A 27231-nucleotide genomic window follows, 5' to 3' on the forward strand; every position below is an offset into this window, starting at 1 on the left:
ACGGCCCGCTCTGCGTCAGGCCCTCGTGCGGAGCTGGGGCTGTTCCAGCGACCCAGGCTCTGTTCTCGCGTGGGGGGTGGACTGGAAGGGAACAGTTGCCCCAGAGGGCTGCGTGCACTAGAGGCGAGGGGTGGCTGTGGGGAGGGATGAGTGACGGCCGTACCACGGATGCCAGGAGGGGTGACGTTTGGGCATGTGTATTACTAGGGTTAAGAGACCAGATGGACCGTGGCTTCAGTCGTGTAAGTTCAAGACTCGATGTGTGGGAGAGTATTCTAGGAGCTCTGAGCTCCGGTCCACGAGGTTGTCTGGGGACTCAGGATCTTCTCATCTTGGTCTGCAGTCTCCCAGGGAAGGGGTTTTCAGATGGGGTTCTGCAGACCCCCAGGGAGTCCACAGATAAAACTCGTGAGGTGGTGGCATGTGAACTTTGGGCAAAAATGGTGCCTCGTTATTAACATGTAGGTAAAACTTAACATTTCCTTCCATTATGAATATTGGCAACAAGCCGCTTGAGGCTTTGCCACCAGCAGAAATCGTGGATAATTTCATATCACTTCTACAGTTGTTGCCAATATCTCAAGATAACGTGTGCTCGTCACTACTTTAAAATTATGATGGTTATTAGATCTGCCTGTAGATCTTTTGGAAGATGTTAATAAAGAAGTACATGTATTAGTATATTGCAAGTATTTTTTATTTACTTAGTAGCTGTATTTCGATATAATTGGTTTCTCTTTTCATTTTATGCATTATAAACATTATTCTGAGAAAGGCATCCGTAGTCTTCCCCAGACTTCAGAGGGGGTCCATGACACAGAACTGGCGAAGGCTCTGCCCTTGGGCACTGTCCTTGTGTGTGGTCCATGCTGGGCTGCAAGGCACATTGAGCTCCAGCTCCTAGAAACGGGAATGTGAGGGGTCCAGGGCGAGTGATTCCTGGTAAGCAGGTGGGACGTCAGTTGGACAGTCCTGGGCTGTTGTGTCCAGTGCGTGAGAACTTAGTCACATGACCACACCATCTGCAGGGGCTGACTCTAGCTGGGCAGCCACCGGTGGAAGGAGCGGCGTGGATTTCAGTGACAGCTGGCAGGTCCGTAGGAAGCACAGACAGGGATTTACTAGGCAGAGAAGGGAGAAGGCCCTTCGGCTTCGGGGATGACATCCGTGAAGGTGGGGTAGTGTGAACGCGTGGTATGTTCCCTAGATTGTCACTGGGCCACTAAGATGCATTGGGGACATCTCCTACTTGCCAGGAGGTCACGGTCTTGTAGGGAGACAAACCGCTTGACAGAGAAACACCAAATTGTGAGGGGGCTTTGGCTGAGGCCCATCCAGAGAGGAGGAGGCTGGCGCCCTCAGGGGTCAAAACACCAGCATATTTGGAGGAATTGGCTAAGATCCTGGGGCAGGTTCCGCTGAGACGCTCAGGGAAGCTTCTAGCGTGAGGAAGGCAGGATGAGAGGCAGAGGGGGCTCGGCCGGGAGGTGGAGGCGTCCAGGGCTCCTCGGGTGTGGCCGTCCGTCTTCAGGGAACCTCGTTGCATCTCTCTATTCCCAGCTCCCCCGTGGCTTCCCTCCGTTTTTGTTAGAACAGCTCTCTGCGTGTCCCCAGGGATTTCCCAGCGCTTGTTTTAGGGTGTGAAGACTCCTTTTAGAGCTCCCGCTGCCCCACCTGTGGTACCTCTTGGTTCAGCCCTTTCAATTTCAGGGAAAAGGGGTGGAAGTAGCATTTGTACGTGGTCACTGAGTGCCACACACTGGGCTGGGCACGGTCGTCAGTGTTATTCAGTCTCATGGCAGCCCTGCAGGACGGATAATCCCGGGCCCCCAGCCCACCTGACAGGTGAGGACCCTGAGGTCTAGAGGTTGACTCAGCTGAGGTTACACAGTTAGTTCCTGCCAAAGATGGAACAAAATGGAACATTTATGTCATGCTGCACTATTTACAGGTATCCTACACGCCCACTGCCTTACGGGACAGGGGGGCTATGTTACCCCATTTTAAGAAATATATTTATTTATTTGGCTGCGCTGGGTCTTCATTGCGGCGTTTGGAATCTGTAGTTGCGGCATGCGGGATCTTTAGTTGCGGCATGCGGGATCTTTAGTCGCAGCATGAGAACTCTTAGCTGTGGCGTGTGGGATCTAGCTCCCTGACCAGGGATCGAACCCAGGCCCTCTGCGTTGGGAGTGCGCAGTCTTAGCCACTGGGCCACCAGGGAAGTCCCTGTTACCCCCATTTTACAGGGGAAGTTACTGAGACAGATTGTCATGCAGCCAAGGCCACACAGCGAGGAAGGTGATAGGCCCTGAGTTCAAGCCCAGGTCTGACTCCCAATCCTGAGCTCCCTCCACCAGGTCGCCACAACGGGGATTTATCAAGGCTAGTCCACATGGGTGGTCAGTGAACTCGCCCAGGCGGACGTTGTCGTAATCATTCTCTTAGTCTTGCAGATGAGACATGAGAGGTTCAGAGAGGTGCGGCCACCTGCTCAGGGTCACACAGCCGATAAAGCAGCAGCAGTGCTGTTTGCACCCAGGTCTTCTAAATCTACCTCCCCAGTGTGCCTTCCACTGCCCTGCACAGCCTGTGCCCATGGACTGGCTGTGATCTTGCCTTGCCCTCTGTGTGCTGGAGAATGCGGGCACCTCATTGATTCACTGAATATTTATCGAGCACTATCTGCTAACCTAGTACAGGAGGTTCAACAGGGAACAAAACAAAGTCCCTGCCCTCATGGGGCTTATAATCTAGCAGGGAAGACAGAAGACAGATAGATACATAGATACACTTAGGCTAACGAGCGTGAAGATGAACTACCAGGGGCTAGAGAGTGACCTGGGTGGGAAGGGGAGTGTGGGCTATTTTTAGGGAAGCTCCTCTGAGTTTGTGACGCCGAGCACAGAGCGCCAGTGTAGTGAGAGAGAAGCCAGGCAGAGAGAACAGACAGTGCAAAGGCCCTGAGGTGGGACGATCCGGTGGATTCTTGGCTGATGTAGATGAATGTTTGCTGGCTCACAGATCCTAACCTGGGTCTTAGGGAGACAGGCTTTGTGTATTTTTCCCCTCAGCATAAGAAGCTGGGCCCCCGAGGCGACGTGGATGTCAACATGGAGGACAAGAAAGACGAACACAAGCAGCAGGGTGAACTGTACATGTGGGATTCCATCGACCAGGTGCGTCTTCTCGCGCCCCTTCTCAGGCCCTGAGCGCGTTACGGCCTGCTGGAGAGCTCCGGGAGGATTCCTGTCTTACTCCCGTTTTGTGCCAAGTGAATTTGTCCTTTTAAGGAAACTGTTTTTCTTTTGCATTATTAGTGTTTTACTTTGAAGCAGTTTTATATTCAGTGTAACATACTCTAGATTCTCACACACATACAAGCACAGAGAGTTCTCGTACATGCTTCACCCAGTTTCCCCAAATAGTAACATTCTGTGTAACTAGAGTATAATTATCATAATGAGGAATTGAACACTGGGCACAATACTACCACCTAATTTGTGGACCTTATTCCAGTTTGTCCACTAATGTCCTTTTTCTGACCCAGGATGCAATCTGGGATGTGATAATGCAATCCGTTGTCCTAACTCCTTAGTGTCCTCCAATCTGAGGCAGTTCCACTGGAAACATTATTACTGTTATTTTTGGCCGAGCCACGTGGCTTGCAGGATCTTAGTTCCCCTGACCAGGGATCCAACCCGGGACCCCTGCAGTGGAAGCGCAGAGTCCTAACCACTGGACCACCAGGGGAGTCCCGAGGAAGCATTATTTTTTGATGGGAATGAGGCATTTTGAATGTTAATGCCACTTCTCATATCCCATAACCTAACATGGCAATCCATTTGAGTAGGTATTGATCAATTCATTGATTCACTGATTGAAGTGTATTTGATTTACGATGGTGTGTTAGTTTCAGGTGTACGGCAAAGTGATTCAGTTATATGTGTATGTATTTCAGATTATTTTCCATTATAGATTATTACAAGATACTGAATATAGTTCCCTGTGCTACACAGTAGGTCCTGTTGCTTATCTGTTTTATGTATAGTAGTTTGTATCTGTTAATCCCATATTCCTAATGTATTCCTCCCCGCAACATTCCCCTTTGGTAACCCTAAGTTTGTTTTCTGTCTGTGAGTCTGCTTATGTTTTGTGTATAGGTTCATTTGCATTATATTTTAGATTCTACATATTAAGTGGTATCATATTATGTTTGTCTTTCTGCACTTGAGTATATTTTTACACGTCTATTCTTATATTCTAGAAATAAAAATTAAAAATGGTTGAAATTTAAATAAAGAATTAAGTCATATTTAAATGTTGAAGAAAGGGTCTCTAGACAGGCTGGCTGAGAAATCCTGAAAGTATTAAAAAATGGATGAAATAGAAAAAGACAGTCATGAGGACACACACACAGAAAACAATCCCATCATTCATAAAAGCCTTCAAATGAAAGCAATACGATATTACGTTGTGTCTACCCTTAGACACACTGAATAAAGAAGTCCTGAAAACGCCAAAAGAACCCCAGAATAAATAGATGTTTTAAAAGAAATGTCTCACAGGGGATCGAATTCTGTGAAACCACCATAAATGGCTACAAAAGTGGGAAAGGCGAGTCCCCAGTGAATGCTGGGGTGATGCCAGGCAGGGGCCTTGGGCCTCGGAGTTGATGGAGCAGAGACTTTGGGGAAGCCCTAACGCTGGTTTTACTTTGTAGAAATGGACTCGGCACTACTGTGCCATTGCTGATGCCAAGCTGTCCTTCAGCGATGACATTGAACAGACTGTGGAAGATGAACAGCCCCCGGTAGGTGGAGACCTCCTATAATGCTCCTCTCATCCTGTGGCCGGCAGGCCTGGACATGCTCAGTCCAAGGAGCTGCCTCTTTGGGTACCAAGGCTTGCCTGGCTCTTCTCTGATTGGCTGGCTGGCCCATGTGCTTAGCCAGTGAGGTTCAGGTGTCTTTCCTGCTCTCTGAAAGGCTGGCTTGGCCTGTGCTCCCTGGGGAGGATGGGGACATTTGGATGTCCTGTCCAGCCTTAGCCACTAGCCTGGTTCTTGGCTTTCCTGCCCTGCCCCCCTGGGCTGCTGGTCATCCTTGGTACTATCTCTTGAGTGCAGCCCCCAGGGTATTATGGCTCTCAGGCTTCCTGTACAGTAGAGTTGAGGGCTGTACTGGGGACCCCTTACCCCAGGACTCAGAACTCCAGGAGGCCACCACAAATGGGGAAGTGTCAGGAGTAGGTGGCTGGGGGGTGGGGAGGGCAGTGGAGGCTGGCTTCCCGGACCTCTCGGGGTTCGGGGTAAAAGCGAGCTGAGGCCATTTTTGGTCTGTTACCCAGTCCGGTCTGTTACTCAGGAATCAGCATGCACACAGGGACCAGTCTGATGATACTGGGGGTCTGGTCCGGGTTTTCAGAAACCCCTCCTCTCTTTGCGGCCCAGGATATAGCCCCCACGGAGCTGCATTTTGGGGAGAAGTGGTTCCACAAGAAGGTGGAGAAGAGGACAAGTGCCGAGAAGCTGCTGCAGGAATACTGCGCCGAGACGGGGGGCAAGGATGGGACCTTCTTGGTGCGCGAGAGCGAGACCTACCCCAATGACTACACCCTGTCCTTCTGGTAATGGCCCTCCTCCCCGGGGCACGCGCCTTCTCCTCGCAGCTGGTGGGATGGGGCGCCGTGAGGCACGTGGTGCCAGCTCAGGCCACACTTGGGTGGGGCTGGGCTGGAAACCCAGACTTTATTTACTGAGCTGTGTGGGGCAAGACTTGGGTGAGGGCCCCAAAACGTAGTCAACAAGAGGAGCGATATTTCAGTGCACTATTTAAAATTGTCAAGTGGCCTGACGGAACTGTGGGTGAGGCTGTAGTGAGTGTGCTCATTCACTCACTCGGTCATCTGTGCATGAATTCATTAAAAGAGATTTATTTATTGGGTACTTGCTCTGTGCTAGGCACAGTGACTTAGCAGTGACAGACAGACAGGGTCCTCGTCCTGATGGAGATCAGAGTTTCGGGAGGGAGATGAACAGTGGAAAAGGAATCAGGCAAATGATACATTATTCTCGTTTTGACAAGTGCAGTGGGAAAAGCGCAGGACGTCATGAAAGTCTGTAAGAGAGGGGTCTAGTGTGATGTTGGGAGAATAATCCAGGAAGACTTCCTGAAAGAAGTGGTGTTTAAATTGAGACCTGAAGGATAAAAGTTCTAATATTAACAACATACAAACAATCGCGACAGCTAACGCCTGTCAGATGCTTACCACGTACCAGGCCGCGTTCCGAGCACGTTCTGTGTATGATCCCGTTTCATCCCCAGGACATCTCTGTGAGGAGGATACTATCATTGTCCTTGTTGACCACTAGGGTCATAATAGTGAGGCTCAGAGAGGACAGGTCACCTGTTCACGGTCACTTAGCTCCTCAGTGGCAGAGTCAGGATTGGAACCTAGGCTGTCTGGCTCCAGAGGCCCAGTTACGTAGGTGAAAGGGGACGGCGGGTAGAGGAAGTAGGTAGGATGGTCTGGAATCCAGCCCCAAGTATCAACTTGTGTGAAAGCGCTGGGTGGGTGCTAAGAGCAGACGGAGGCTTGTGTGGCCGCACGTAGCGTCCACCCCTGGGGGCCCCGGCCACAGCTCTGGCCCACCCTGTGCTCTCTGCCGCGCCGGCTGCGGGAAGGGCCCGCCGGCCGGGCCTGGGCTCTGACGTGGTCCCTCTCCCGGCAGGCGGTCGGGCCGCGTCCAGCACTGCCGGATCCGCTCCACCGTGGAGGGTGGGACCCTGAAGTACTACCTGACTGACAACCTCATGTTCACCAGCATCTATGCCCTCATCCAGCACTACAGTGAGACGCACCTGCGCTGTGCCGAGTTCGAGCTCCGGCTCACCGACCCAGTTCCCAACCCCAGCCCGCACGAGTCGAAGCCGTACGTGTGCCCTGTGCCCTGGGGGTGCGACTGCGTTCACGGATCAGAAACACCAGCCTGGCGGGTGTGCTGGGGCCCAGATTCCCACGAGGCGCCTCACCTGGGCCCACCGGGGTCTCTTGCAGTTCCCCAGGGCGGCCGCTGTCCGGTTACCTATGGCCTGTTTCTCTCTCCTCTCCCTCCTCCTCTCCTTTCCTTTCTTCTCCTTTATCTTCGTGGTCCTGAGGTCTTGAGCTTTGATTTTTAGAGATAATTTTGGCCCGGTGTTACCGTTTTCTGTCCAAGCTCATTCCTTTTGGTCTGAAAGCGAAAAAATAATTGTAAAGTGAGTATCAGTTAGGCCTTGCAAAGGGTTAACTAGTTGTGAAAAGAAAAGAGTAATTTTTAAGCAGAAGGCTGCTCAAATGCACATTTCACAGGAGGCCATGTAGCTATGGCACCTTTATTTTTTTACTTTTCTTGTCCTTATTCAAATGGATTGCCCTAAAATTTGCTATTTCACATCTTTAAAAAACAACCTAAAACCCTATTCCCTATCTTTTCTGCCTCTGCTGTTCTGAGACACTGTGGTGACTGTGCCACCCTCTGATGCTTGGGTCGGGGGGGTGGGTTGGGGGGTGGTGGTAAAGATGTAAGTTGATTTATTCGCTTATGCTCCAAGCAGACCCACTACATGAACGCTTCACCCAAACTGTGTCTGGGTGATCTTTTTAAAAACTGCAGTCTTCAGAGGTGATTTTGGATGAGGAGGCCCACTGTGTAATTTCCGTGGTGGGTTCCGGGGCCGTGTCTCAGGCATCCCGGGAACCCACCGTTTCCTCCTCTGCTGCCAGTCTCAGCGGCCTCTCCCTTGGCCATTTTCCTGGCCCTGTGCTGCAGGTGGTACTATGACGGGCTGAGCCGTGGAGAAGCGGAGGACATGCTGATGCGGGTTCCCCGGGACGGGGCCTTCCTGATCCGGAAGCGGGAAGGTACCGACTCCTACGCCATCACCTTCAGGTAGGTGCACGGGCTGGAGCCCACTGTGTGCTCTGCAGAGACGGCTTGGGAAGGGCAGGTGTGGAGAACAAAGGGGGAACTGCAGGCGGAGGCTGAGCTCTGTGTCCTCCGCCCAGGGTGTCAACCACAACGATGACAATCATAAAGAGCAAAAGCAGACTACACTGATGTGTGCGTTCAGTGTGCTGGGCACCGGTCTGTATTCTCAAGAGCATTGTGTTTTATATTAATTCATCTCATCTTCCAACAACTCTGTGGGGTCAGCATGACTGTGATCCCTACTTTTCAGAGGAGGAAACTGAGGCACAGGGAGATTAAATAACCTACTTGAAACATGCAGTCCGCGAGTGGTGGAGCTGGAATTCGAACCCAGTCAGCCCTGGCAACCCAGATGGGTGATGTTTTAGCTCTTGTTTTCTCCCATCCACAGCTGACACCCCACTGCCAGTGGGAAGGTTGTATGGACCAACCACTTCTAGGACGGTGGTTCTGTATGTTAATTCTACCCCGAGATGCCCAATTCCTCCAGTTTCTACCAAAAGCATCATACTTTCCTTCCATCTCCCCATTTTCAGGGTTTCCCTGCGTATTCTTTTTTTGGTTTTTTTTGCGGTACGCGGGCCTCTCATTGTTGTGCCTTCTCCCGTTGCGGAGCGCAGGCTCAGCGGCCATGGCTCACGGGCCCAGCCGCTCAGCGGCATGTGGGATCTTCCCGGACCGGGGCACGAACCTGCATTCCCTGCATCGGCAGGCAGACTCTCAACCACTGCGCCACCAGGGAAGCCCTCCCTGCGTATTCTTGATGATGGTAATAGAATGCTGGCTACCAGATATTGAATTCCTAACTGATGTTTGGGACACTGGGCTGCCTTTGAGGCCATCACGGTAGCCCATGAGGGGTAGATCCAGTTATTACAAGTAAGGAAAAGGAGGCCCAGAGAGGTTAATTGACCTGTCTAAAGCCATACAGCCTCATCCTAGGCTGAGTCAGGGTTTCAGGGTCCTCCTCCAAAGCCTGCGTGCTTTACTGTGAGGTCTAAGCAAGAGGCTTGTGGGCCACATTGGGCCTCTGGGTGTTTTGCTCAGCCTGCATGGTGATGTTAAAAACTGAGAAGTTTTACCTGGAAATTCAGATTGCTTCTTATGAAAAATGGAAGGAGTTGGAAGCTCTGGGCCCACAGTTGCCCAGGGTGAAGGTGGCTACTGGCTGCACAGTAGGGGCCCCGGTGTGCCAGCCTGCTCCTGCCCTTCCTTTCCTGTTGCCCTCACCCGTCCCCCTTGGCTCCTGTTCAGTCTGCCCCTCAGGGCGTTTGGATTTGCCCCCATCCCCCATTACCCCTGAGCTGCCTTCCTGGGGGGTGATGGTGATTATCACTGCTGTTTACTGAGGACCTACTGTGTGCCAGCTCCATCCAGCATGGCTCTTCTGTGCTTTGTGCTGCCAACAGAGGGGTGTCTTTGCTCTTTTCCCCCAAACTCTTTATGGTGTCTGCTTCTCCTGGATGGGAGTTGGATGTGTTTAATTGAATCTGTGCTGTACCAGGCACTGGGCTGGGTGTTGGGGGTCGCATTGCGCTATAGTCTGTCGTCAGTCAGGATGCTTCTGGGTGCAAGGGACAGAAACCAAACTCAGTGGCTGAAAGAAAAAAGGTGGGGATTTAGTGGCTACAGGCTGAGATGCTCAAGAGGTGAAACTGGCCTCCAACACACTCGGATACAAGCCTCGTCTGTGACCTACAGGAGACTACCTCTGAGCATCTCGGTGTTACGCTCCATTGGCTTTGTTCTCACTTTACCTTGAGGTGCCAGGGCAGTGTCCACAGAGAGGATGAGTCCTGTGAGGTGCTCCCACTGGCCCCTGCTTGAGCCTGGTGACTTGATTCTGATTGGGCACCTTCAAGCTGGCGATGAGGTTGGGGTCACTGGAAATGCGTGGATGAAGCGGGGGCTCCCAGATGGATACTCAGCTTATAGACATCCACCGTGTTCTGCTTGCACATGTGTCCTCCCCATGAGATTGGAGGCACCCTGAGAGCTGGAGGTTTTCTTTTTTAGGAATCAATAAATGTTTGATAAGCACCTGCTATGTGTCAGGTCTAGAAACTCAGGAGTGATAAAAACAGCCCATACCTTGCTCCCATGAGGCCAGTGGTCTGGTGGGGATGAGAGGTGTCATCACAGGACTCACAAGTGACTCCCCGTCTTCCTTGCTCCCTCCCCCCACATATTTGTGGGGGTACTTCTTCTGTACCAGGCACCCTTCTAGGCCCTGGGAACATATACTGACCTTCTGTATAGATTTTCACAGGAGGGAAGTGTCTGCTTTCAAATGCACGCAAAGAGACGAGGTTGTTTTCCGGGTGTGACGGGTGGGAGGCGCCCCTCCGTGGGATGAGGGGCTTCATCGCGAAGCTAAGCCCTCAGGCGTTAGTGTTCACTGGCTCCTAGCAGCACAGTCCGGGAGGCTGGAAAGCACAGCTCTTACTCCAGCCCTGTTCTCCCCTTTTGATTGTTCTGTCTCCCAGGGAAGTTTTGACTTGGCTGTTTATATTTTCCCAACCATTCATTTCTTAAGTTTCTTCTGGGTGCCAGACACATTGCAAAGGGCTTACCCTGGGTTACCTAACGGACAGCGGTCCTGACACTCACCTTGAGACAGAAGCTGTGCATCCCCAGATCTGTGGATGATGACACTGAGGCTCAGGGAGGTTACCTGGGGAAGGAGCCAGAACCTGACTGATGCTCTTAACCTCAGTACCCCAGAGCCTCCCTGCCCTGTAGAGCTTTTGTATAAAGTTTTAAAATTAATTTTTCACTACGTAAGTATATTAGCCTTATAAAAACTTAAGATACTGCAGTGAAAGCTAAAGCCCCCGTGGTCTTTGCCGTCTCAATCTTTGTTTGGGCAGAAAGCACTTTTGTAACTGGTGTCTCCATCAAGACTCAAAAAATTTTTTTTTACATACATATGTATGTACCTGTGGAAAATATATAGCGCCACTCTGTTAGTGGTATTTTGTTCCATTAAAAAAAATACAAATAGGATCATACTATAGTTTCATTCTGCAACTTGTTTTTTTTACTCAGCAGTATTTCTTTTCTTTTTTAAAATAAATATTTAATAAAACATCATTGCCTGTAGGCTACTGAAGAAGTAGTCTCCTAGCATTTTTTTTTTTTTAAATAGGAGTTTTGGAAGAAATGGCTTAACGGGATTTTTTTTTTTTTTTTTTTTTTTTTTGTGCGGTACGCGGGCCTCTTACCGTTGTGGCCCCTCCCGCTGCAGAGCACAGGCTCCGGACGCGCAGGCCCAGCGGCCATGGCTCACGGGCCCAGCCGCTCCGCGGCATGTGGGATCTTCCCGGACCGGGGCACGAACCCGTGTCCCCTACATTGGCAGGCGGACTCTCAACCACTGTGCCACCAGGGAAGCCCCGGGATGTATTTTTTAAAACCGTAAAAAATGTCTGTTAAGGTGCAAAATTTTTAAAAGATAAGTAGTTTGAGCATAGTAACTATTTCTGTTGCAGTTTTAAAGATGCTCTTGGCTGTAAAGTTAGGGTCAAACTTACTTTCACAGATATTTCTCTTCTTGCTGATAAAAGCTAGTAAGACTGAGGATTCTATTCTCTTTTGGATTTTCTTCTGCCTCTTGTTTCAAATAGGTGAGGAAATAAAAGATTTGTTTCCCCTTTTGGAAAAAAAAATTCCATTTGTGCACTAGTTGGGCCACTAAAGATAAGATTTAAGGATTTGGGCATCAAGTCCCAGAGTTCTCAAGTAGAGATGGGCTAATGTTTTCTACAAAGGATCAAAGGATAAATATTTTAGGCCTTGCAGGCCAGATGGTCTCTGTTGCAGCTGCTCAGTCAGCTCTGCCGTTGCAGAGTGAAAGCAGCCACAGGCAGTACATAAACAGATGAACGTGGCTGTGCGTCAATAAAACTTTATTTACAAAAACAGGAGGGGGGGGTGGATATAATCTGTGGGCCATAGTTTGCTGGCCCTGATCTGGACACTGGGGTGGTCTGTAGTCAAGTCCTGTAGTTGGGGAGGAAGGGAAGGACCAGAGGAGCCATAGCTGTTGAGTCACTCTGAAGTGTTTCTTCTGAGGTACCGGTTCTTCTGTATCTGTTTTGCAAAGACCTACGTCATTGTATTCCACGCGAGGGCTGTGTGCTCTTCATTTATTTGGTCCCCTAGGATGGATGACTAGGTTGTTTCTGATTGGTGGGCTTATGTGGCCACCGTCTGGCTGCCAGGATGTCAGCACCATGTGGTCTCCCCCCAGGGCCAGGGGCAAGGTGAAGCACTGTCGCATCAACCGGGACGGGCGGCACTTCGTGCTGGGCACCTCCGCCTACTTCGAGAGCCTCGTGGAGCTGGTCAGCTACTACGAGAAGCACGCACTCTACCGGAAGATGAAACTGCGCTACCCTGTGACCCCCGAGCTCCTGGAGCGCTACAATATGGTAGGTGGTTGACTCGCTCGAGATTGGGTGGAATATCTTGTCTGAGGTTACGATTCATCTGTTTGTTCATTCAGCAAACCTTTCTTGAGCACTTACATGTATCCCACACGGCTCTACGTCCAAAATTGCACAGCGTGGACAAAGACCTGCCCTTGGGCTCTTACAATCTAGCGTAGGGGAGACAGACAACAAATGAAATTTAAAAATATATACAGAGCATGTATCAGCTGGTGGGTGATAAGTGCTATGGAGAAAAACACACTGAGCAGGTGGATAAGTGGATAGAGTGATGGGGAAGGGGCTGCACTTCTCAAGGGTGCTCAGGAAGATCTCGCTGACAAGGAGACATGTGGGCAGACACAAGAGGAGGTGGAGGAGGGAGCCCGCAGCTATGAGGAAGAAAGAACAGCCAGTGCAAAGGTCCTGAGGTGAGAGCATGCCTGAGGCACAGAAAGGAAGCTGCTGTGGCTGGTGAGTGAGCCAGGGCGGGGGCAGCACTAAATAAGGTTAGAACTGCGTGGTGTGGGGCCACTGTGAGACACGGGCTTTTATTCTGAGCCGTTGGAGGGTTCTGAGCAGAGAAGGCAGCCGATCTGATTACCATGTCTCAGTTCCTATCAGACAGAGTCATTAACTTATTGAAAAGAGATTTACTGTGCACCAACCATGTGCCAGGAACTGTTCTAGATACTGGGAGTATGGTGGAACACCGTCGGCATTGGGAAATTTGGGCTCTAGAAAAGGGAGCTGGGTGACACACACACACTGGGCAGGGTGAGTTACAGTGAAGAAGAGAAAACAGGATGGTGTGCTAAGGGATGGGGCACTTCGTTAGATTGGGGCCACAGAGGTGGGAGCAGGCCTCCTGCAGAGGGTGAGAAGGGAGCCCAGGGAGCGGACTGGCCGAGAAGCTGTGCAGGAGACCAGTTCCGGGGGAGCCAGTGGGGAAGCAGGCGGGCACGAGACAGAAATGTGGCTGGTGGGGCTAAAGGCCAGTGAGAGGCAGAGGAAGGGCAGGAGGGACCTTCAGTGTGTGCTGGTGGAGGTTTACCCACCTCTCTGTGCAACGAAGCCCTGGTTTGTGGCATCTGCCAATTTCTGTGGTGTAAATACTCCCACGGTGGCCAGCGTCAAGCTGCCCACGTTGAGCGGCGGTCAGGAAGAGTGGTGAGCTCTCGCTCCAGCACACCACTGGATCTCAGGGTGTGTGTTGTTTTCTTACAAAGGAGCACAGTGCCTGGCACAGCGCAGGCCCACATGGGGGCCGCTCTCATTTTGGGGTAAACTTTCCAAGTTTTGGGGAGCTTAATAGCTTTTTACTGTCTCCACCCGCAAGGTGAGTAAATTGTGAGGTTTCAGCTCTTCTACTAGAGGGCAGGAAACCACAAGGATGCCTGGCATCCTTGTTCTAAGTAAGGGCTGTCCCGGGAGCTTGGATGGCTCCATTTATTGTTCTCTATTCTTTTTCAGGAAAGAGATATAAACTCCCTCTATGACGTCAGCAGGATGTATGTGGATCCCAGTGAAATCAATCCTTCCATGGTACAGTGCCGAACTTCCAATTCACGCTATTTCTTAGTCACTAGATTGACATGAGGTCCACCCCCCAGTTAAGAGGGTGAGGGAGCATTTTGGAAAACTTGGCCCCCCAAAATGTTTTTTTGAGAAGAAAATGATGATTGACAATACGACATCTAGTTTCACGGAAGAGGTTAATAGAATTCCATCCAAACGTGACTGTGTTTTGCTAAAATTCTGAAGTTTGATGAACCACCTTTGGGCCACACAGCTTCTAATTAAAAGTCTTTCAAATGTTTCTTGCTAAGTGACTGAGCCTATGGTGTTCATAAATTCCATTTGGTTCAGTGACCTCTTTGCAGTGCATACGGTATCTTACATTCCCACCCCAGCTGCTGTGTAATTTCATGCAGGTGGGCCTGGATTTTACTGTTAGCCTGCAGCTCCTGGTTTCATCTCAAATTTAGTTTGAGCCTGCAGTGGAAGAACGGTGGTGAATTTTCTGTTTGGGGGGGTATCTGGTACATGATTAGTGTACAGTTCTCACTTAGGAAGGGGCCCTGCTGGTGGGCTCTTTAGAAATCCAGAGAGAAATTTGTTTAAACTTATAATCCTTGGCCAATGCAAATCCCTTTCAGCAAGAAGTGAAGTCTTGAAAAGTTGTGGGTGAATGGAACTGGGTGTGAAAGGCATTAGGGGACTTGGCTGAATAGCAAAAACTTTTATTAGAAGTGACAGATGCTTTGGGTATGAGAATGACATGGCCTCATGTCAGGGTTTGGTGGAGGCCACGGTAAACTGGGGACACACAGCCCATCTCAAGGGCAGCCGCCCCCCATTAGGAGTCGATGGCTGCCTTTCCAGAGATCAGGCTGGGTCTTCTGATTTCTCAAGACAAGCCAGTAATCTGGATGTTTGATGTGAAATCTCCCCATTATAAAATCCTGGCAACTAAACCAAGTTGTAGAGAAAGTCTTCCTACACTAAGTGAGCCAAGTAAAACATGATTGTATGCAGAATTTCATTGCAAGCTTCCAGACCATGGTGAGTGCTTCAAAATAAAATTATTATTACTGTGATTGAAAAAATGATGTAACAATTAAAAAAAAACACTTTGAAAGCAAGAAAAATAATCAGCCCTGGTCTCACCATCCTAATGCAGTAGCTGCATTTCTGGGTGTGCTGTCCGTTCTGGTCTTTGTCCGCATGGAGTTGTATGTTATAGTCACCACCACCAGCACCTGCCATTTTTATTCTGCTTTGTTCACCTGCTGCTTGGCCACAGGTTGAGTTTCTCCACTGCTAAGCTACTTAATGACCATTTTTGTTTAACCTGGTAGGCCAAGAAATTTAGATGAAGTACATGGACTGGAATTTTAACTTAAAAAGACAGTGTTTTATGCTGTAGAATATTCTGGGTAACTGCCCATTTGGCTGTGTCCCCATCAATGGCCATTTGGGTTGTTTCTAGGCTGTGCTCTTCTCATTAACACTAAACTGAACTTCCTCACCTGTGAGGCTTGGTCTCTTTTGCTTTATGTCCTTTAAATGAGCTCTCAAAACTGGAGTGATTAGATCAGTAATAACAGCTAACACATACTGATGACCACATAGTGAGCATTGTTCTAAGCACATGATGGCTCATCAGTCCTCGTAACAGCCCCAGGCATTAGGGACCATTTTTGTGCCCATTGTACAGATGAGGAAACTGAGGTACATAGAGGTTGAATAATTGCTGAGGAAGGTGTGGAGCTGGGATTTGGATGCTCCCTGGAGTGCACTCTTAGCCAGTTTGCTGTGCCACATGCCTGCTTCGTCATCCAGTGGTGGTTCATTTCTCTAGTTCATGAGGGACCTGACATGAGGACCTCTCCTGCCATCTGTCAGGCTGGAGACTTGCTCCTGTGGAAGCCATTATATGGCACCCCCCTCTGCCACTGGCTATACCTTCCTTGTGGCCTTGGAGTCTGGCAGTGACCTATAGAATTTCATGGGGAAAGATGTGGCTCTGGTCCTTAAGTCTGCCCTTGAAGCAGGATGCACAGGTAGAGCCTGCACTGTTTGCAGGTGGGGGAGTCAAGGGCGAAAGCTCTGGTTGGAGGTTCCTATGGCAAAGCTCGTAAAACCCACATTGCTTCTTATGGAACATCACGAACCATGGCAGTAACTCATATTAATGGGTTCTTTCTCTGCTCAGTCACTTACCAGTTGGTTGACTTTGGGCAAGGTTCTTTGTGTACCTCTACTTCCTCATCTGTAAAACAGGATATACTCCTACTGCTTACCTACCTGTTAGGGTTGTTGTGAGGATTAAAAGAGACACTATAGATAGAAGGCCTAGAACAGGGCTTTGACTAAGAAATGCTAGCTATTGTCATTTTTATCCTTTCATGCATTATCTCATTTAATAGTCTCAATGACCCTGTGAAGTATGTAAAGTTTTAATTCCTGTTTCACAGATGGGGAAACTGAGGCTGAGAGAGCCTCAAGATTATATAGCTGGTAAGGAAGGGGCAAACCAAGGATTTTAACCCACGTGTCTGACTCCATAGCCCATGCTCTGAGGAGCAGTTTTATGGATTCCTTATAAAATCCCCATCCCCATTTCCTTGGGTTGGGGGAGGGGCAGCTGCTGATCTAAACAGGCTGGTGGTTTCTGAGGTTTTCCTGTTAGTGTTTGCTTGCTGTGTGTGTGGGTGTTCATTTTGTCATTGATTTATGCTTGCCAGGCAGCTGGCATTAAAGCAAATTCACTGAAGAGGAATTTTGTCCTAAGTTCTGTGTTGTTTCTGCCAGTGCAGAGACCCCCTTTTGGTGAATTTCATGGAGAAGCACCTCAGTTACTCTTGGAAAATGTCAGCATCCTAGTTAGGGGATCACTGGCCTAGGTAAAAATGCTGGTGAGACTTGGGGATGTCCAGAAGCGGTGTTGAGCTTGAACTTCCGGGAGGACAGACTTCCGGGAGCACAGGCCCTGAGGACTTCAGAGGAGGAGGTTGTGGCTTAATGTGAAAGGCATATCCTTTCCTTGTTGAGGAAATCGAGCAATACTGGCTCACTCTGAGGTGCCCTAGGCTCTGACTTAGGCCAGTTCCTATCCCCACTCCCTGGTATACGTCCTCGGGGCTGTGGCTCCCTGGCAATGCCAGTCCTTCACCAGCAGATGGCGCTGTAACCATGGACTAAAGCCTCCCTCTCTTTTGAAAAGCACCAAATGTGCCAGAAAATGCAGCCGCCTCCTTCTGCTCATGTTGCCTGGCCTGACCTTTACCCTCTTGTTTTCCCTGAAAGCCTCAGAGAACCGTGAAAGCTCTGTATGACTACAAAGCCAAGCGAAGCGATGAGCTGAGCTTCTGCCGTGGCGCCCTCATCCACAATGTCTCCAAGGAGCCTGGGGGCTGGTAAGGCTGAGGGGAGCTCTGACCCCTTTATCTGCTGTTCTGGGCTGGCTTTGACCTTTTGTACTTTCTGTGGGAAGGTGACTGATGCATGCTCTATTCAGAAAAGTGGATAAATAACAATAACAATTATCATGTCCTTTATCATATCATCACATCATATTATGTATTATTTTAATTATAATAGCAGCTCCCATTTCTTGAGGTCTGTGTGCCAAGCACTATGCTAACTGCTTTCATACATTAACCAAATCCTTGTTACAACCCTGCAGAGTTAGGACTATGATTATCCCCACTTATAGATGCAGTGAATGAAGCTTTCCAAGGTCCAGCTACTAAACAGCACAAGCCTGTGCATTATTTTAAATTCAAATTCTTATGCTATTGCTTAGTGCCATGCGCTATGCAGTGGCCCCATCCTGGATTGAAGAGGTACATTTTTAGGCCAAAGGCACCTGGGTGTTTAAGGGTTATCTCTTCCCCTTTTTCACCTGGGAATAAGAATTCTCTGCCCATCCATAGGTTCCCTAGGCAAGTGGGTTCCTAGGCAAGTGGGTTCATGGGATGATTCCTACCTTAGAGCCATAAGGACTTGTTCATAACCATGAGCACTTGCAGAGACTCAAGTGCCTCACAAAACTGGCACCTCTCCCTCCTGCAAGATAGCTGGACCTGACTTAGAAATCTGAATAGCAGCCTGAAAGGAGCACTGTCAAGCACTGTCTTAAGCACTTCATTTGAAATAATTCATTTAATGCACACAGTGATCCTATAAGGTTGGTTCTGTTCTTACCCGCATTTTACAGATGACACTGAGGCACAGAGAAGTGCAGTACCTTGTCCAGGGTCACACAGCAGCCTGAGATTTGAAGCCAGGCCTTCTGACTCAAGAGGCCACACTTTTTACTTACTCATGTGCTAGATCCAGAGGTGTTCAGACTTTCTTTTTGTTTGTTTTTTTAATTTGGAGAACCCCCTCTTTCCAACCCATTTCTTACCTGGATCCCCAGAGATCTTGTCTCAAGATGAGTTAAGAGACTGGAATAAGTGCCTTTAGTGAGGGACTGAGGGTAAACCTTATGCCCAGCTGAGGTCCCCTCATTTCTTATTCTCTCCCTGGTGACAGTATTGCCACCTAGTGGGATGTCTGCCTCAGACCACATTTTTTTGCATCCTCCCAGACTAAAGGACCAAATAATTGTGGTTCAAACCAGGATGCGTTCTAGAGTGGAGGGAATGCGCTGTTGATACTACATCTGGACCACAGGTATAAACCATTCAGTTCTGGGCAAATGGTCCATACAGTCGCCCTGAATACAGCCAGACTTTGCCGGAGATAGGTCTGGAGAAATGAAGGTGAAAAGAGTGTGAAACAGGCTCACAACTGGCAATTCTGTGTTTCCGCCAGGTCGTGGGACAGTCAGTCCTCTCTGCTTATTCAGGTTAACAAACATTTGTTAAGTGCCCCCGAGGATAGATTTGATTAAGACCGAGAAAGGTCTCACGTACAGGGGAAGACGGATGTATAACTGTTAAGTTAACTATAAGGCGCGGACTGGTTTGACAGCTGTGGGGACAGATGCCAAGGAGCACAGAGGAGGAGCACTTGGCCTAGGTGGCAGTCGGGGAAGGCTCCTTGGAAGAGGAAGGCCTCAGCTGAGTCTTACATGGTTAGGGGCAAGCTGGCTATAAAGGGCACAGACCAAGGCATAGAAGTTAGACAGCATGGCAGGGCCACAGGGGGAGGTGGCCACAGGTGGTGTGGAATGAATATCAGGTTCAAGTCACAGAGAGGTAGGAGTCAGGGTCCAGGAGCCCCTGGGGCTATAGCATTCCAGGCTCTGATTGCCAGGCTGAACAGTCTAGGCTTAATTTTGAATGCCTCGGGAGCTACTGGTATGGTGGGGTCAGAGGGGCATTCTGGAAGGAGCCCCCTGGCTGCAGAAAGTGGCCCACAAGAGGGGTTGGAGGAGGAGCCCTGCATGTCCAGGCACCGGACCTGGCAGCACATCTTGGAGGTGCCGCCAGTTTGGTTGAATCAAGACACGTACAAAAGTTGATTATGTCTCGTGTTATTAGTGTTGCTACAGAGGTGGGAAGGTCAGGGGTGGGGGGCACGATTTTAGCTGAGTAACAAGAACCAACACTGTTGGTCGCTTAATATGTACTAGGTGCTACTCAAAGCTTGTGGTGTATGTTAACTCATATAGTCCCAATAAAATCCTCTGAGGGAGGCACTGGGATGATCCCCACGTACAGATGGAGGGTCTGAGGCACAGAGCACCTCGTAGCTGGTGGTGGAACGGGGTTTGATTCCAGGCCGTCTGGCTCCAGAACCTTCCTTATCCCACCCCTGTCTCTAAATTCACAGCCCTCCCTGAAAGGGGGCTGGGCCTCCGCTAGAGCTGAGCTTTCGTCTTGTATGGCATCTGATGTCCACTTAAAGCACTGAAACTTTTGACTTTTGGTGGCTTTGACCAAACACTAGGATCATGGTAAGGGGAGGACGTGACCCCCAGCACTCACTGCTGATAAAAAAAAAAAAGCCGAGGATCCGTTTGATACGCTCCGCTGTCACAGATAATGACCCCCTCCTCTGGACACTCAGTCACTTGCCACCTTCCCCCTCCCCCATCGGCTGGGAGCTAGTGAGCAGTGATGATCATTAACACCACTCGGCCAAGGCCCTCTGATCTCTCTGTGTTTCCGTATAGGTGGAAAGGAGACTACGGAACCAGAATCCAGCAGTACTTCCCGTCCAATTACGTTGAAGACATTTCAACAGCTGACGCGGAGGGGCTGGAAAAGCAGGTGAGTCTCCATCATTCATCAGAGGGAGGGACCCGCTGATCCTGCTCTGGGGGGTCCATTGAGCCAGCTCCACGTTTTGTATGCGTTGTCCTGTGTTCCCCAAGGAGCTCCTGAACAGGGACAGCAGAGTGACGGGGAAATTGGGACTGTCCCCCGAGTTGTGGGTGACGGTCACTGTGACAAGACAGTCAGGTTTAAATCAGGCTGCGCTGGGCTGGAAGGCTTTGCATATGCAGGATTCCCTCTGCAGTGAAAACGGCCACGGCCATGTCCTTTGCTTAAAGCGGCTTGCGAATACAACATTTCGTTTGGCCAGCCTGACATTCAGAATGTGCTTGGTGTAAGCAGGCTGGCCCAAGGGAAAGGTGAGTCGAGGCCCTCCTGGTGACATTGCAAACCTGGTTTCTGTTCCCCTCTGCCTCTTGCGCAGAAGGCTCGAAGAGCAGCTACTTTCAGTGTGACAGCAGTGCTCCAAGGCTGGCATCTTAGACTTTCTTCTAAGAGACTCGGGGCACTTTAGGAAGGCTGCATGGAGGAAGAGGCCTTTGAGTGTTAAAAGTTAAGTTAGAGGGCTTCCCTGGTGGCGCAGTGGTTGAGAGTCCGCCTGCCGCTGCAGGGGACACGGGTTTGTGCCCCGGTGCGGGAGGATCCCACATGCCACGGAGCGGCTGGGCCCGTGAGCCATGGCTGCTGTGCCTGTGCGTCCGGAGCCTGTGCTCCGCAACGGGAGAGGCCACAACAGTGAGAGGCCCGCGTACCGCAAAAAAAAAAAAAAAAAAAAAGTTAAGTTAGAGTTCAGCAGCCAGAGACCAGCAGAAGGGATCTGCAGGTGGGAGGTATAGCCTAAGCAAAGGTGTGGTAGTGGAAACACAGTTTTGTTCATTGCGCTCGGCCTGAGGCAGAGACGTGAACGCCCCCGGCTCCCCAGCTGTGTCCATCCCGCATTGCCCTTTACCCGCACGGTCGGCATTAGCCTGGGGGAGGGGTGGTGTAGTACACGTGATGGTCAGATACACAGCTCTTCCAGCTTTCCCGAGACCAGGAAACTCCCCACCTCACCTGACCCCTGGGATGGTTCAAATGTGCGCGAGAGGAAGAGCTGGAAGACTGAGCAGTGCCCAGAAAGCCCTGAGGGCAGACTGCAGAGCTTAGGTGTTGCTCCCATAGGACACGGGGAGCCACAGAGGTTCTTGAGCTGGGCTTGGAAAGGAGGCCAGTCTCACTTCCTGATAATGTCAGAAGAAAGGGTCTAGGGTGTTTCTGAAACCAGATCCATGGAAATGCTTCGAAACCTGCTCTGGAATTCACAAGGCACCTTTTTACAGATTGGAAAATGAAACACTGAACCTGCCAGCGCCTGCTCGCTGCTGGGTCCCCATCAGCAACACGCTTCGTTATTTAGCTCTCTCCCCGTGGACGTAGCCTGTAATGAAAATGCATTTTAAACGGTTCCACAGGCAGTGCCTTTGCTAAACGGTGTGCTTTGGAAACTGGTTATCTTTTCATTATTCCCTTTAAGACGAATGTGAGTTATGTCTTGTTTCTTCACAGATTATTGAAGACAATCCCTTAGGGTCTCTTTGCAGAGGAATACTGGATCTCAACACCTATAATGTTGGTATGTGCACACATGGTCTCAGCCCAGATTCCCACCCAAATTTCCCCCCAGCCTGGCCTCAGGACCGCTCCAGACAGGGAGTCAGCTGTCTTGGGTCCTTCTAGCTTCGACTTGGATGCTGAAGCTGAGTATTGGGCCAAGCTGGTCAATGACTGTCATCTTACATCTTGATTGCTATGCTTTTAACGTCCATACAGTGCTATCATCTGGTGTTATTATATACCCGGGTGCGTATATATTAAGTGCTGGACTACTGTTGGCTGTTGTTATTCCCAGCATCATCGTCCTCATTGCGGGGGTCTGCCTGGGTCTCCCATGCTTTTCTAGGAGGACCTGAGCTGTTGGCTGGGCTGCAGTGGAGCATAGAGTTGGGGGTGTCTGGTTCTCAGCCCAGCTCCGCCTCTCAGTTGCTGCGAGACCCTGGGCCTGTTATTTCCCCTCTCGGAGCTGCAGTTTCCTGGCAGCTCAGCTGGGCGTCAGGAAACCTGGCCTCCCCCTCAGAGTCTGGTGCACGAGGGAGCCCACAGCCTCAACCGTGGTGGCAGGGGTGTGACTTGCGTGGTGCCTCCTGGGCCTTTTAAGTGAAGCATATAGCAGCTTCCAGACGAAGGAGCTGAAGGCAGTGAGGAGAGACTTTCTGGGCAAGAAGTCAGAGCACCTTTCTTCTCTGAGCAGCCTGCGTCTCAGTAGCCGGCCTCCATGCCCCTTGCAGTCTGTCAGTCCACTAGCCTAGGCAGGTAGGCAAAGGATTCTTGGTTCCAGTTCCAGTTCACAGATGAGAAAACCAAGCCCCATAGTGACCACAGAAGCTGCCTGGGCTTCCACTGCGAGTCGTCAGACAAGCTGCATCTGGGGCACTGGGGGCTCGTGCCCTCCCTGCTGTCACCCTTTGTGTCATCCTGCCACGAACTTGCACAGGCACGTGGCTCAGGGTGATGAGGAGGGAGCTTGGAGTCAGGTCTGACTTGAGCCTCAGCTTTGCCACTACCAGCTCGGTGGCCGTCCATGGCTCACCCTGCCTCAACAAGTCTCTGTTTCCCCTCCTGTAAAATGGGCAGAACAGGAATAGCACCCCAAAAGGCTGTGATTAGACTTAAATAAGATACAGAGCAGTGCCTGGCACGTGAGAGCCCAGAGATCGTTGTTGATGATATCATTTGGCCGATAATTTCTCCTCTCGTAGCCTTCATTTTCTCTTTCCAGAAAATACTTGCCCTGTAGAGAGAACCTATTCCATGCCTAGCTGCTCACGGCTGCTGGCGGTCCGTGGCTTAAGCTGATCACTGCGGTCTCTGCCTCCATCTTCAATGGCCCGCTGATGCCCCTGTGTCTCTGCCTCAACTTTCCTCTCCTTTCTCGGATGAAGGACACTGGTTCCTAGATTTAGGGTCTACCCAAAATGCCGGGACGATCTCATCCTGAGGTCCTTCCGCACATCTGCACAGACCCCATTTCCAAATAAGGTCACGTTCACAGGAACTGCACATTAAGACATGGACTGCTACCTGATACAAGGTAGACGTCCCAGTCAGCGCTGACTGACGATGATGGTTGGGTTGGGGTCATAAGAGAAGTGGCCTGGGGAAGTGGAAATCTGGTCTTCTTTGGCTTTCAAACAGGCTGATGAGGCCTTTTGTTATCCTTTCCCAAAGTAAAAGCCCCACACGGGAAGAACCAGAAGCCTTTCGTCCTTATCTTGGAGCCCAAGAAGCAGGGTGACCCTCCGGTGGAGTTTGCCACAGACAAGGTGGAGGAGCTGTTTGAGTGGTTCCAGAGCATCCGGGAGATCACCTGGAAGATCGACACCAAGGTAAGCCTTTTGCTCACCTGGGCTCAGGTGGGCCTGGTATTCTCAGACTTGTGGTACTCTGCTGAGGTGGGGTGGGTCTGGGCTGCCAGAGGAGCAGGCCCAGTGGCCCCACAGAGTTCAGGGGGCAGAGAGGGGGTGTTCAGACAACATGACACTGTGGAGAGGAAATGGGTATTGGAGGTCCACCTGCGGAGCTGGGTCTGGTTTGAACCTTTGAAGACTCACGGTATGTGCAGGCCCCCTTGATGTTTGGGGCCTGTTGGGCCCTGTGTGTCTTAACAGGAAAGTTTTGCCTTCCTCATTTGGAACGTTTTCTTGTTTCTAAATACTGTTCAAAGCAGCCTGGATCCTTCCAGTGCACGTTCACTGAGCTCACGTCTCTGGACTGGAAAGGGCCCTGGGAATACTGTAATCGACAAGACACAGCCCTTTCCTTCCAGAAGTTTGTATCCTTGTGGGGGGGGACTTCCAGTCTAGATGGGAATGAGCTTTTGAGGGTTTATCCTCAGTGGAGCATTAGGGTTTGTCTGGAGGTCTTTTGAAAAGGGCGAGGTTCTAGGTAAGAACAGGAGGTATAGAATTAAGCCAACTGGAGTTTGCATCCTGGCAGGGTTGGACCCTGGGCAGGTAACCACACCTCTCTGGGCCTCAGTTTCCTTGTCAGTAAAATGAGGAGCCAGATACCCAACTCACAAGATGAAAGGAGATGATGCATAGAAAGTGCTGGCCCAGAGCCTGACACACGGCAAGGGCTCAGGTCACCACAGGATTTAATCATCACGTTGTCTTCATGCCAGGAGGACATGGGGAAGTGTTGCTGTGTCTTGGATGATGGAGCAAGGTGCTGTCTTCTCTTTCTTGTGGCCACGGAACTGGGAAGAAATTCTAGGGTTTCCCATGTACTCAGTGGCTTCTATGGCCAATCTTGACCCAAAGGACTGATTTTAAGGCTTTCTCAGGACCTCTTGGATGCCTCTGACCTCTGGTTATAATTGATGAGTCTCCCTCCTCCAGTGTACTTGGCTTGATTTTTTCTTCCCCCTGGGGAGGACTTTGCACCTTGGCCAGTCTGTGGTCTCCAGAGGCCCCTTGACTCATCCTTTCGACACCCTGGAGTAAAGTCCTCTTCTTTAGAAGACTTTGTGCAGAGAGCTGTTCAGATGGGCACCCTCCCTGGCAGGGCCTGCTGTCTTTCCCCCATCCCAGAATCTAGTCAGAGGCCCTACATACGGGTCCTTATTCTTTGCAAGACCTGTCATGTCATCACATCAGTCACATCAGTCACTTGGGATGAACCACGAGCTTGTGGCCAACAAGGCTGTTCCCACTCCCCCCGTGGGGCCACCTCATCTGCGCTTGGTGCCTCCAACGCAGTACAGCTCCGAGGCACAGGGGGTTGCCACTGTCCTGGGGTTCATTTGAAAGATAATTTCCTCCTTTCTTCTTCTAGGTATGTTTTCATTGTCAGCTGAGTGGTTGTCATCATGATCTGTATGGCACCATTTGCCAGCACATGACTGTCCTGAGCATATTCTAGTATTTGGGATTCTAGGCCCGTGTAGTTGAGAACGGAGAAAAACACTAGTGAGGAGGAAGCCTTTAGCCCCCGTTCCCTGTAGACTTTATTCTCAGGCACTCAAGCCCCATCTGAGTGTGGGGCTCAGAGGGAAGTGGCATGGCGATGACACCCTCGGCCTGGTGCTTCCTGGCTCTCTCCCTTTCTCTTAATGGAGGAAAATGTGACTTCACTTGAAGGTTGTCCTCTTCATTCCCCAGCACATGGCGGTTTCTGAAACCAAGCCTAGCTCTTGAAGGCTGCTGTTCTCTGCCTTGGATCGACATTCCTTTTTAGTTAGCTTTTACATCTGCTTAGTCTTATCACATTTCACATGAATGTTAAAAAACAAAACCAAACAGGAGTCAGCAGAATTGACAAAGGTTCCACTCTGAACACAACCAGCTGCAGGGCTTGCCGGTGTGGGAACAAGCAAGGTGGATCCATCCTGCCGCTGGGAAAGCAGCACGAGGTGTGCTCTCAGCTCACTGCCAGGAGCTCCTCACCGAGGCCCTAGGAACCTGCTCAGGGCTCGGTAATTTTACATCATCTCTGGCTTCTTTCAGTCAAATGGCAGAAGGCCAGTCACTAAGATTCATCTAGTCAGTGAGTTTCCAAAGCCTGACCAATGAAGTGTGTTGTGACTTCAAACTCTGAGATGGCCTATGGGCAAAGTCTGTGGGTCTGGAGAGTAACTGTTCTACAAGTTTGCAGTAGCAACTGGTATTTCATCTTGAACTGATACTGTTTTCTGCTGAGGTTGAGGAAAAAACGGATGCCCCATAACCCATCATGGCTCTGTGCTTGGTGAGGCCAGAGGTCCACACTCTGACACAGCTGTGGCTTGGCTCAATCCACCCTTACTTCAGGCGGGCATACTGTCATCAGAAGTGAGCTGTGTGGTTGCTAGGGTTTCCTCTCCCCAAATAACCTGCGGGGAGAAGTGTGTACTAAGAGGATAAAGCCAAACTGACGTAAGGATTAGGAAAGAACACCTGAGGTTTGAGCTTAGATCGTGCTTCAGTCTCCCTGACAGCATCGGGCCGTAGACTATCTGGCTGACACCTTCTTTGTCTCTTGCTCCGTGCCCATCCCACCCACACCAGCCCTTTGAGCCTTGCTGCTACAGCTTGCTTTGTGCCCAGGAACATTCAGGGAGTGTGGGAAGGGCTGGTGAAAGCTGGGTGTGCTTCGATGAGCTAGGGCAGATTTCACGTTCAGATCTTCCCTGGTGACGTGGCTGCTGCCGGAGCTCATGTAAAAAGCTTGTTTGCTGGTCATTGCCAGGGTCTACTTGGGCCCCAGGAGTTTTGCCAGCAGTCATGAGTTGGAGGCATTCTTACAGAAGAAATCGGGTGCCCGCACCTGCTTGTTTAAAAAGTGGATGCTCTTGTCCTTGGCCCGGAAAGGCATTTCTGGGGCAATCCGTGTCGCACCCCTTGTTTGCCACATGATTGGCGAGGGCAGAGGCCTCCTTCTTTAATTATCTCAATAGCTCCAGGAGGTTAGGTATTCAAGTTAGCCTCATCGTACAGTTGAGGAAACTGAGGCACAGAGAGGCTAGGTGACTTGCCCTGTCGGCAGAGCCAGCAAATCGGGCCAGCTTTCAAACCCGCCCCTGAGTCCAGTCCCCACAGTTGTAACCACTGTGATGCTCCTGTCACCAAGCCACCACCTGTCACCAGAAGACTCACCGCCTGCAGGGTCCTGCTCCCAAGGGACGTGTCTCAGTGTGGACACTGGTCCAGACACGCGTGTTGAAAGGCACCAACATAGGATAGTCGGACGAGAGACAGTGCAAGGCCAAGACCGGGTGAGGCAGTGGGCATTCTGGAAGGCTTGCGGGATGCAGCATCTCTTTCCCAGTCCTGGATGGAGTTATCCAGGAAGGCGTCCTGGGGAAGGAGTAATCTGGGCGGGGTCCAGAAGGAAAAGGGATCCGATGGACCTGCAGAGGAGGGAGGAGGATGGGGGCGGCAGGATGAGGGGCCAGGACGTCGTTGCTGTGCTTCAGAGGGACCCGGGATGGGAACCTGGCGGCCTTTCAGACAGGCCTCCTCCCGTACCTGGTGGCTGAGGGTGTAGGGGGGGCGAAGCAGAGTGGTAACACAGGTGA

General features: G+C 50.6%; 1 protein-coding gene across 1 annotated transcript in view; it reads left to right on the plus strand.

The window, feature by feature from the left end:
- The window catches only part of PLCG2 (phospholipase C gamma 2), a 150219-nt gene that overhangs the window by 92898 nt on the left and 30090 nt on the right, over positions 1-27231 (plus strand). Inside the window, exons 15-25 of the mRNA XM_060083899.1 lie at positions 3075-3179; positions 4724-4813; positions 5453-5628; positions 6734-6934; positions 7814-7933; positions 12225-12405; positions 13876-13947; positions 17215-17324; positions 20036-20132; positions 21684-21750; positions 23403-23560. Coding sequence (XP_059939882.1) covers positions 3075-3179; positions 4724-4813; positions 5453-5628; positions 6734-6934; positions 7814-7933; positions 12225-12405; positions 13876-13947; positions 17215-17324; positions 20036-20132; positions 21684-21750; positions 23403-23560 — 1377 coding nt within the window. The remainder of the gene's footprint in view (positions 1-3074; positions 3180-4723; positions 4814-5452; positions 5629-6733; positions 6935-7813; positions 7934-12224; positions 12406-13875; positions 13948-17214; positions 17325-20035; positions 20133-21683; positions 21751-23402; positions 23561-27231) is intronic.

Source organism: Mesoplodon densirostris, chromosome 19 (assembly GCF_025265405.1).
Source record: "Mesoplodon densirostris isolate mMesDen1 chromosome 19, mMesDen1 primary haplotype, whole genome shotgun sequence".
Taxonomy (NCBI): Eukaryota; Metazoa; Chordata; class Mammalia; order Artiodactyla; family Ziphiidae; genus Mesoplodon; species Mesoplodon densirostris.